Source organism: Labrus bergylta, chromosome 11, assembly GCF_963930695.1.
Source record: "Labrus bergylta chromosome 11, fLabBer1.1, whole genome shotgun sequence".
NCBI classification, from domain to species: domain Eukaryota; kingdom Metazoa; phylum Chordata; class Actinopteri; order Labriformes; family Labridae; genus Labrus; species Labrus bergylta.
The window spans coordinates 6,811,655-6,823,800 of NC_089205.1; the positions used below are offsets into that span (position 1 = coordinate 6,811,655).

A 12,146-nucleotide genomic window follows, 5' to 3' on the forward strand; every position below is an offset into this window, starting at 1 on the left:
TAGAAAGTGTTCTGAGTTACATTTTTTCTAAGTTTGCAGTCTGATACTGGGTGCCAGCAGGCTTTCGTAAATGCAGGTAAAATGGTCCATATGGGGAGCAAAAGCAACCAGAGCAAATCAGCTGTGTTGACATCCAGGCTAGGGTTAGGGTTAGTTTAGTTAATGAAAGCGACAACAAGGAGTTTGCTTACTCCTGTAATTCAGTGTAAATCAAGGTGTTGGAGAAATTACATTTCTAGCAGGAAAGAGGCTTGACACCCTCTTCCATAAATGACCTCCTTAGCCCTTACACAACCACCAGGCCCCTTAGATCTTCAGACACGGGCCTCCCGTCTTTAGCTTGTTTTCATCAGAAACTTAAAGGTGACCAAGCCTTTGCAATCAAGGCCCCTCGGTTGTGAAACAGCTTTCCTCCCTTAGTCAGGTCTGCCCCCTCGGCCTCAAAACATACTTTTACATGTTGGCTTTTTAAAAGTCAATTTGACAACGTCCCTGAGAGTCACCAAAACAAAAAGGTAGTCCAGGTCCATTACGGTCCACTACTTGATTAATGCAGCCACGCTTTGAAGCGATCCCTTCAATCAAGTATTTTTTTATTTTTCTAATCAAAGGACGATGTTTTAGATTCAAGTATTTTAGGAAAACTCATTAAGTTATTAGAAGGGAAAGAAAACAATATATATTTAATTCAGTTAAAGGAAGAATAGGGAGGTTTCAAGACAACCTTGGGCTGACAATCAGCTGTTCAGGCAGGGGGAGTAAAGGAACGGGCTACCAAGTAAATCCAGAATATGCATATTGAGGATGGATGAATTGTAAGTACCCATGGACATCTGCCTTGTATTCAGCAAAATTGTGGAATTGTGGATATATACTTATTTAAAGAGGAGTAAATTTGAGCTATAGGTGAACAGACAACATGAACAATCAGCAACAATTGACAACATTCTTCTCTGCACAGAAACTTCTTCAAGTGGGCAATTAAGTGTGGTGTATGTCAACAGTTAGTGGAGTTGGAAACATAACTAGTGATTGATTATGTCACAAAGGTGGCGGTTAATTATGATTCATTAACTTGATGAAGCGTGTTTATAGCATGTCATTTCTGTTGACAATTGTATTTTGGTATCAAGTGACATGTCACTAATTTGTTTGACATAAAATTATGCGATTAATGCCACAGTCATAAACTTTGGAAAATTAGCTCCCTGGGTGAAAGGTGCCAGTTGCTACCAATGTTAATGAGTTCCCTGTACTTGGAGGTGTGAGAAGTCCAGAGAGGATGGCATCAGCTGAGCCCCCAGCAGACCATTATTCACACCTTTAATTAATGTTTATGTTGTGTTCATTATCACACCAGACACACATTTAGACTTTTTTGAATGCTTGCTGTTTCCAATACACAAGAGACAAATATGTTTGCAAACAATTGCAAGTAGCATGATGTCTCATTGGGAAGCACCTCCTCGTCTTTACTTTGTATAGCATTCAAGTTCTGTTCAATGTAAATTATGTTTTTCAAACAGGAAGAAGATATAGGCCGATCGTGGATTTGGAATGATACCTCAAAGAGCCCAACTAATGCGCATGTTAATGACATGTATCACTGATCTGTCTTCAGATATCAGATCAACTGATATACCCACATCAGCTTGTCCAGAGAATAAAACACTCTGTGCACTTGTGTGCCGGGTTGAGCAGTTGTTTGAGCGACAGATATCCATTAAAGGATTTAACACTTAATAGGCCTGTTACAGTTTTTGTATTCGTCCTGAACTGTTACAGTACGGTTGTTACAGTTTGATGTAGTCACAATACGAACACTTCAAAGTGGAGATAAAGGCAATCACATGGAGCAGTATTCACACCCCAATCCATGTGGCGGTAATCTGCTTGAGCTTTTTGCTAACCGCTATTTAACAAGTGAAGACGAAGAAGTAGAAACAACAAGACAAATGAAGAAGAATAAAAGTAATGTACCTTAGCAACATGACACGGTGGAACCACGAGCCCCACATGCTTCTTTGATCAGTTGTACGGGGTCAGGCCTTGTGTTAAGAAATATATTAGAGGAACCTAGAAATATGCATCCAGGACTTTTTGTTAGGACCTTCTTCCTATTAAACCAAATTTGTACCGAACCGTGACCACAAAACCGAGGTACAAATTGAACTGTGACCCCTGTGAGCCGTTACACCCCTACTTGATAACATTGAAATGACTACAATTATTATGTTTTCAGATTTAATTGACTGATAATTTATAGAGGCCAAACAATGGTGGAATAGTTGTCCTGATCATTCAGAGGTTTTCTCATGACATCCCTTATTATAAATAGCCTACTGCTTTCCATGTTTTTACCCTAACTGTTCTAGCTATGAGCCCTGCCATTTTTGACGAAGAATTTTTTTTTACAATAAGGTGCATTTGCATAGAAAGGGGGACATACACACTCATTGATTGCATATTGGCTCATTTAAATTCCCACAAAATGCAACAGCTCACAGTGACGCTGTATACTCTACAGCGCGGTTTGTGGAGCATCTAACCCTTTTAATTTTTATTGTGGATTGGACTATATCTTTTTAAGTTATTTGCAGGCTGCCCAATCTTTTTGTTAATTAGGACTTTAGGGGGTGGGGGGGACCCACAGATCTATTACAGATCAATGGGTGCGACCTCACTCCCAGAATCGAAGCTCAATGTCCGCCAGGAATTTCCAAGGTGCCAATTCCTTCTGGAAGAAATCTCAGAATCAGTTGAGGAAACGGCTGTATGTGTTGTTGTAAATGTCTCTAAATAGAGCACCTTAGCTTGAGTGGGAATGACCTGCAGTGCTGTGCATTCTGGGAGTTGTTGTCTTTCATCCACATGAGCCAAAAGACACTTTCTGCCAAGAAGGCACAAACTTCAAAATTTATTTCACATTTCTACTACATATATGACCCAATTTCAATCCAGATTTGTGTTTCAACGGATGAAGTATCCCTTTTGACTAACAAAATGGTCATGTGAGAACTTGTCATGGGTGGTAGATAAAGGCCTTCTCCATAATATTTCACTCTACCTTTCTGAAGTCGCTTCTGAAATATTTAGCTTGGTCACTGAACCAAGTACAAATGTATTATTTGCAGGTTATTCCTGTAAGGTACATTAATCCAGAAATGAGGCTACATGTTTCATGAATCATGCTGCAGTGTTTGGTAACAACAAGTTTGTTGATGTGGTCCTCAGTGCAGCTGAAAATAGACTGGCATGGACTAGAATTGGTAAATGCAAGTCTTATTTTTGAAGAGGACATGGCTCTGTTGGCTTTTCAAAACTCGTCAAATTCGTCTCAAGCAGGCACTGCCACAGTCTGCATCCTAGTGTGAAGTTTTTGGAGTTGGGACCTCCAACTGAGAGGCCATTGTTCAAGCATGACAAAGGGTTGATTGCTCTCTTTTGGTTAGGAGTGAGTCATTATCTCAGTTCTTTTTCAAAAGCTAGGTAAATTGGTTTGACTTTAGCAATTATTTTGGCATTTAATGAATCAAAGAGGGTAAATAACTGTAAGGCTAGGTTTTCAGAATTACCACTGGATCTATGTTCCTTGTCAAAAATCTGAAAATTGAGTCAAATAAATCAACGGGACTGGACTGGACCAACCATAATATTAACAATAATGTAAATTATATTTAGAATATTAATTTGGTACTGCCACATTTAGTCACTGTATTTGGGTTACATTATCACTGTCAGCTCTTTCCTATTGAGTTTCTTAAAATTTGTAAAGAAAAAAGTGGCATTTTGAATAGCATCATGCTGACTTGGCAGTTTAGGTTGTTGTAAGAGAGCACATGTACTCCTAAAGCTATAGAAGGTAATCATCTTTGTTAAAATAACTGACAGTTGTCAAAAATGTTTTGCTATCATGTTTGATCAAAAAAAAAAAAAAGAAGCACATCCCTTTGGAGGTGCTGGATTTCATAAAGATCTTCATGTATATAGGTGTATGTTATGTACATAGTACTCCTATATATCCTGATATGTTTTTCATCGGTATTTATCACAGATGATATATCTATGTTGAAGATATATTTATGATAAAATGTAAAATGCTACTTAAATGTATATTTACATGTTTTCGGCAAACATAACTTGTTAATAAATCCTTGAACGGGAGCTACTATCAGGAAAACAGGAAAGTGGGACACATGTGCGGACCCAGGGGTGTCTTAAAGTTATCCAAGAAGAATAACTACAAAAATCGCAAACGATAGATTGGAGGGGGAGTAGGGAACAATGAAATAGTACAGAGCCAAAAACACCCTTCTAACTAATGCACCGAAAATGATTAACTAAAACACTGCTGCCAAGCAGCTGACTCGAAACCAAATTGTCCGGGAGACCCAGAAAACAATTCACAAAAGTAAACGCTGCCAGGGAGACCTTAAAACTCAACACAAAACGCTGGGGTATATCAACTACCCAGCACCCCAAGTTATTCTAGCAATAGACACAAATACACAGAAAATTATTTGTTTGTTTTTATGAACACACAGATGACAAGCGACAACACAAATAGAACCTCTCACTACCCCTGAGAGTGAGATAATGAGTCAGCACAGAGCACTGAATTCCAGGAGTAGATATAAGCTCCCACACCTGGCTTTAATCAAGGCCAATCAGCCACAAACACACCTGACTCTGCACTAAGGTGATTCATTCACCAACCCCAGTGAGAAGCCAGAGAGTGTGCCTTTACAGCTACATTGTGTGCAGATCTTCTTTGCTTCTTAATAAAATCTTTGATATGAAATATAATCTGTCATGTATATGTATTCCCTCTTCACATTTTGAAGTAGTCCAATCTGTCATCAAGTCAGGTCAAATGAGTCTTTAAAGAAGAAAAACATGACAAATGTTACACAAACAAGAGTGCATCAAGTCCTGAGGAGAAAAGATTAAGAAAATCCTATCTACTGTTTGTTGTGTTGTAAAAACAGTTTTTAATGTTATTTATCTCAGGGCAAAATCTTTGTATCTTTCTATATCAGGGCTGAAGATTGGTTTCTAACCAAGCACCTAATATTGGTAAATGAAATATATCCATACTAGGGGTGCAAATTAGTTCATTAAATAATAATCGGTTACAAAAAAAATGTAATCGATAATCGTTTTGTAGTCCACATTTTTGTAAATGTTTCTTGTTGCATTGTGGGTTCTAGGATAGGCCTAATTCAAAACAGAAAAAAAGGAGCACGAGCACAAAAAGAAATAAAACTTCAGGTGCACAAGCGCAAAAAGAAAATAGATGACAAACAAAGCGATAAAGGCTCTGAGCTGAAACGCGTCCGTTGTTGATCCATACACTGCTACCGTTACAAAAATACCCCTTTAATTAACCCCCCTATGAATTCACAATGAACAAAAAGTCCCAAACAAACAAAATATGCAATATGATCTATGAAAGTTCAGTTAAATTTGTCTATTTAGTCCACAGATAAAGAAGGACTTTCACTTTGCGATTACAGCTTTACCCCGCCAAACCAAAGACGTTTGATCATCCAGGACAGAGCAGCATAACTAGATGTTTTCCTATATTTTAGAATTTTAGATGATTATTTTAAAATCTTTTAATAACTACAAAACGGAATGAGCATATAGGGAGACAGAGCTCATAGCGGATGGACGAGCGAGATTGAGCGAGTGTGTCATTACGCACAGAGGAGAAAGATGAAACAGACACTTAAATCGTTCACCTGTTCTATTGTAACTTCATTTACCAGAGTAAAGTGTGCTCTACACTGCAGACTGTAGTCTTTGTTAACACAATGTTGCTGTCAAAACAGCTTCAACGTGCGATGAGTGCGCATTGATGGCTGCACGTCCGCTCGCCACACTCACTGCTCTGATTATAATAAAGTGTTAAAACAGTCATAAGATGTGTAAACTTTTATTTGAGGTTTGCTGTCTGTTGAAGTAAGAAATGTCATATTAATGTCATATGTTAATACAAAGGCCTATTACTAACAATTATTAAAATCCCGAAGATTTAAATTAATCAATAAATACAGTCGGCATCGCGTCATAGTTGGGGACGGGGCCTCCCGTGGGGGAAAAGAATCACAGAAAAAAAAAAGAACTACAAAACGATTACTCAAGTACTCGCTTTAACAATGGGAAGAGTAATCGATTAGAGAAAATTTTGAATGTCTGCACCCCTAATTCATATATCCATCTATCCATTTTTTGATGCATATTTGTGACAGGGCATTGGTGGCAGCAGGAAAAGGGAATATTTAAGTTTTGTAAATATCTTTCACTGCGCCTTGAAGGGCCAGCTAAAAATAAATAACACAATCACTGCATTTCACAAATACGCCTGTGGTTTTTCCAATTTTTGGGGTGTTTGAAAGAGAACCTCACCCCATATGGTTTTCATATGCGGGATGGCTAGTTGCTAGAAACACTTCCTGCCCCTCGTCGCAAGATGCTTATCCGGCCCCAAAGGCAGTATGCAGGACTGTGGCCCCAGTGCCTAGAGCAGCAGACCCAGCTTGGAAGACAGTGCTAACTTCGTCAAACGGGTCCTTGGCATGCACCTAGCAAACACACCCCCATTGGCCAGACAACTTGGATGCTACAGAAACCTACAGCCGCATCAGTTCACATTTTTATTGGCCCTCCATGTACACTGTCACGGCCGGCTCACAAACCCGTGACAAAAACTGGAGGAGACAAGGAGTATGCTTCAACAATCACTTTTATATGCGGCACAGCACGCTAACCAAAAAAGTGCGGCGCTTCGAGACACCCTCTCTCCGCAATCTCCTTCTCCACATCTCCACCCAAGGAGGAAGTTAGGCGAGCTCTTAAGGTTTTGAGAACACCGGGCCCAGGTGTTCTCAATCCCCGATCCCACAGACCACGCCCACTGGCACCTGAAACAAAGAAAGACGACACAAGGAACCAGCAGGGTCTTCACATACACCAGCATTCAGAAATATTCCACCATATGCCCCAAATTCCAGTAAAAATGCACTGCCCGCAAGTCTGATGGAGCTTTTCTACAGATGGCTATGGACATCGTTGGCCCTCTAGTGAGAAGCAGTGGACGTCATCGGTGTGTGTTCTTCCCCTGACCTCAACAGTCCAGAATTCAAACAAAAACCTCAGGTACAGGTGGATGGCTCTGCAGTCGGCCTTGGAGCAGTTCTAGCCCAAGGAGACCCAGAGAAGAGCATCCAATTCTGTACCGGAGCTGCAAGTTAGCCACGTGAGACCAGGTATTCAACGGTGGAAAAAGAGGGCCTGGCCATTAAGTGGGCATTGGAGAGCCTGCAGTATTACTGGCTTGGATGTGAGATTGATCTTGAAAAGGACCACAGAGCTTTAACCAGGATCAACAAAATGAAGAACCACAACAGCCGCCAAAATCAAACACTCCAGCCATTCAAGTTCACCATCCAACACCAATAAGGGAAGTCCAATGTGGTTGCTGACTACCTTTTCAGGTTGCCCCACATCATCAACATCCGGGAGGAGGTGACGTAGCGGCTCCATCATATTATTTCAAGTCGTCATTGAAATATTACATCTAAAGATAAAGATCATAAAGGGAATTTCTTTGCAGTTATTGAATCCCCTTTAACGTCACTGATATGAATGGCTTTACTTTTTTAACATACATTTTTGGGCTTTTTGACATCATTTGATAGGAGAGTGAATAGAGTTGGAAACAAGGAAGAGGGAGAGTGGGGAAAGACATACAGGAAAAGAGCCACAGGCCAGACATGAACATGGGTCACCCGCTTGGAGGACTATAGCCTCCTATATGGGGCGTGACCTAATTGCTAAGATAGGCCATCTGCACTTTGTTTTACATTGTGAATGTTGAGTTAAAAACAGTTTTGAAATGCAAAAGAATGGAGATTAAAATTTGTGATTAACTATTGTGATTAAGCAATTAATAGTGATCAGCACATCATCGTTTGTTGATTAGCAAAATTTCTTTTAGCTTTACCAGCCTGTTGATGAAGTTTTGTGAACATCGTTTGTTAATATCGTATCAATACAATTTAAATCCTTTTTGTCATTTTAAACAGTAGCTAAAGGTAAAGTTTCAAAACTACTTTTTGTCAGTTTAACCTCTACATAATATTAAATTAATTGCAAAGGGATATTCACCATCCTACTAAACCATCCTACAGTATGCTGTCGACTGGGAAAAAAATGTCCAATCACACCATCTATAATTTTACCTCAGACTTTATTTTGCAAGCTACTTAAGAACTCATTAGAATAAGAATCTCTTAAAGTTATAAGAAGAAGCAGAGGCTTTGTCGGTGATACAATCCAGCTGGTTATGGAAGGTAAGTTTGGTCCTGAAGACCAACTGTGTTTGTTCTGATGAACGGATTCAGGTTTTGAACCAAGCTTAAAAATGTCTTTGTAGAATATGAGGTTTCAATATTATTTAATACAATTAAAATTTTGGAAGCAAAGGAATATCAATGCTTTCCAGCACTGTTCGACAGTTATTTACTAACCAATGAGAGGGTAATTGATCTTAAGAGTTGTATCTATACTTCATTCAACTGATGAATTGTTGTTCATTCTTGTTTCCCTTCAAACAGATGGAGCCAGTGCTCTGCTATGAGTCAATCAATGCTTCATGCCTGAAAACCATTTATCCCATACCCCTACGTGTTACCCTCTACATCATTTTTGGGGTCACAGTCATTCTAACAGTGTGTGGAAACCTTTTGGTCACTTTCTCAGTGGCTTATTTTAAGCAGCTCCATACTCCAACAAATTACCTGATTTTGTCTCTGGCTATGTCTGACCTGCTTTTAGGGATAATAGTCATGTTCCCTTTTATGATTCAAACTGTTGAGTCTTGTTGGTATTTTGGTGACTTCTTCTGTAAAATCTTCATTAGTTCTGACATCACGTTGTGTACAGCATCAATTCTCAATTTGTTATCGATATCAGTCGACCGATACTACGCTGTTTGCCAACCTCTGCTTTACAGAAGAAAAATATCTGTTAAAATTGTTTTGATCATGATCCTGCTCAGTTGGAGTATTTCAGTTTTTATAGGTTTTGGAATGATTTTTCTAAAGTTAAATATTTTGGGTGTTGAAGAGTTTTATTATAACCATGTTGTTTGTGAAGGAGGATGTGTTATGATTCACAGTGGAGTGTCTGGTACTGTCTCCTCAGTGATTTCTTTTTACTTGCCGGGGATATTAATGCTTTGTGTGTACCTAAAGATTTACCTTGTAGCACGTAGACAGTTTCGCAGCATTCAGAATGCAGGATGTGTGAAGTCAGTAAAAAAGTCAAACACAAGTCAGACAAAAGCCACTAAAACCCTGGCTATCATAATGGGGGTTTTTCTTTCTTTTTGGACTCCATTTTTTGTTTGTTTCATCATTGATCCCTATGTCGGTTACTCAATACCCCCTGCATTTTTTGCAACACTTGCATGGTTGTGCTACTTTAATTCTACTGTGAACCCTATGATTTATGCATTCTTTTATAGTTGGTTCAGAAAGGCATTTAAATTAATAACCTCCGGTAACGTCTTCAAATATGACATTTCTGAGACAACACTTTTACCTGAATAACTTTATAAAAAAAGTAGAAACTTGCATGAAATGATTATGACATGCACAACATTGAGTCAACTGAATCAATGGTACTGGACTTTACAGAGTTTGGGTCGACCATAATATTAACAAAAACATAAATCATATATTTTAATATTTATTCAGTAATGTCACATTTAGTCACTGTATTTGGGTTGCATTTATCACTGTCAGCTCTTCCCTATTGAGTTTCTTAAATTTTGTTTTTAAAAAAGTTACATTTTAAATAGCATCATGCTGACATTGCACTTTATGTTGTTATAAGAGAGTACTTGTACTCCTAAAGCTATAGACGGAAATCATTCTTGTTAAAATAACATGACAGGACCTGTAAGTGGACTGTTACAGACCAAAGTAGATGTGGATATTGTAAAAATGTTGTGCTATCATGTTTGATATTAAAAAAAGATGCACATCCCTAACTGAGTGCTAGATTAGATAAATATCTGAATGTTTATAGCTCTATGTTATGTACATAGTATTCCCATATATCCTGATATGTTTTTCATTGGTATTTATCACAGTTGTGTCAGGTATGCATATGCAGGTAGGTTGTTATTTAATGTTTCTCTGTGTGTAGAAGCCTGACACAAATGCTTTAACTGCACATGTGTTATGGATGTCTGTGTTCTACAGAGGATGTCTCTATTTTGAAGATATATTTATGACAAAATGTAGTATGCTACTTAACAATTTATATTTCCATGTTTTTGGCACCTGATTAGAAAATGATGTATTTCAGATTTATAGAGTCTGAGGAAGAGCATGTTGGCCTGACACATCACTTGTTAATAAATCCTTTAACGGGAGCTACTTGGTGTGCGATTTTTTTGTTTCTTAATATCATCTCTGATATAAAACATATTCTGTCAGGTATGTATTTAGTCTTCACGTTTTGAAGAAGTGCAATCTGTCATTAGTATAGTAATGACCATAGTTTGTCAAGTCAGGTCAAATGAGTCCTAAAAACAGATACAAACAAGAGTGCATTAAGTCCTGAGGAGAAAAGATTGAGAAAATCCTGTCCACTGTTTGTTGTGTAGTATAAACTGCTTTTTAATGTTATTCATCTCAGGGCATAATTTCTGTATCTTTTCATATCAGGGCTGAAGATTGGTTTCTAACCAAGAGGGGACCAGGAAGGTTCCAATACAGCATAGGCCTCCCTTCAGACCTGACTACAGGAGAGGTCAAAGAGTTCAAATATATACTTGTTTAGTGGTATGAAATCATGTTTTTGATAGTATAATGTTCATAAAACAGTACTTTGTGCACATTTTTACAGCAGCAATAATTATGTTTACGCCCTGGTGGAAAAAATGATATTACTTTGATTAGTTGTTATCTTTATGTGCACACACTGTACAGGGGTTGACTGGTTTTATAACGCATCCGTTCTGATATTTATGAACTATACGTGTTATGCATAGTTAAGCGAGTGTCTGACCTGATTGCGCAGTATAACCGTTTTTCAGGAGGCTTAAAACCCGTCTCAGATCCAGCTCTCAGCCTGTCATTAGGTTGACTAAAAGTTAGGCTGAGACAGGATTTTCATCATGTCGGGGATGTGGACACTGCAATGCTGCCTACCTGGATGATGTGGTAATATACAGCAGTACCTGGGAGGATCATGTACAACATCTGTACCTGGTTCTTGGGAAAATCCTGCTTGCTAAGCTGACCCTTAACCCCTCCAAGTGTGAGTTTGCCTGGCAGGAGACAAGTTACCTGAGTTGCCTACTGGGCTGAGGAGAGTCGTTACCACAAGTGGATAAGGGGAAAGCTATCCAGAACTGCCCTCGACCTTGCAACAAGAAGGAGGTACACTCTTTCCTGGGATTGGTTGGCTGGTACAGGCGGATGGTGCCCCAAATTGCAACCATCGCTGCATCAAACACAGCAGTCTCCAGCAAGGACCAGCACCCTGAAAGCACACTTGAGTTCTTCCTCTGACCTCAAAAGTTCAGATTTCCACCAAAAATTTCAGGTACAGCTGGATGCCTCAGCAGTCGGCCTTTGAGCAGTTCTAGTCCAAGGAGACCCAAGAGAAGAGTATCCAATTCTATACCTGAGCTGCAAGCTAAGGTCCACATTAGACCAGATATTCCACAGTGAAAAAAGAGGGCCTAGCCATCAAGTGGGCATTTGAGGGCCTGCAGTATTATCTGCTTGGATGTGAGATTGATCCTGAGAAAGACCACACAGCTTTAACATTGATCAAGTAAATGATGGACCACAACAGCTGCCAAAAACAATGGTATCTCTCACTCCAGCCATTCAAGTTCACCATCCAATAACAATAAAGGAAGTCCAATGTTGTTGCTGACGACCTTTTCAGGTTGCCCCACATCATCAACATCCGGGAGTAGGTGACGTAGCGGCTCCATCATATTATTTCAAGTCGTCATTGCAATATTACATCTAAAGATCAAGATCAAAAAGGAATTTACTTTGCAGTTATTTAATACCCAAATCAAATCACTGGTATGAATGGCTTTACTTTAACAT

The 12,146-nt window shown here is 39.0% G+C and overlaps 1 protein-coding gene across 1 annotated transcript; it reads left to right on the forward strand.

Moving 5' to 3' along the window:
- Positions 1–8,621: 8,621 nt before the first annotated feature.
- Positions 8,622–9,617, forward strand: LOC109989287 (trace amine-associated receptor 1-like). Its single transcript, XM_065960498.1, has 2 exons — positions 8,622–8,910; positions 8,980–9,617. The coding sequence occupies exons 1-2, from the start codon at positions 8,622–8,624 to the stop codon at positions 9,615–9,617; spliced, it is 927 nt and encodes a 308-aa protein (XP_065816570.1).
- The last annotated feature ends 2,529 nt before the right edge of the window (positions 9,618–12,146 follow it).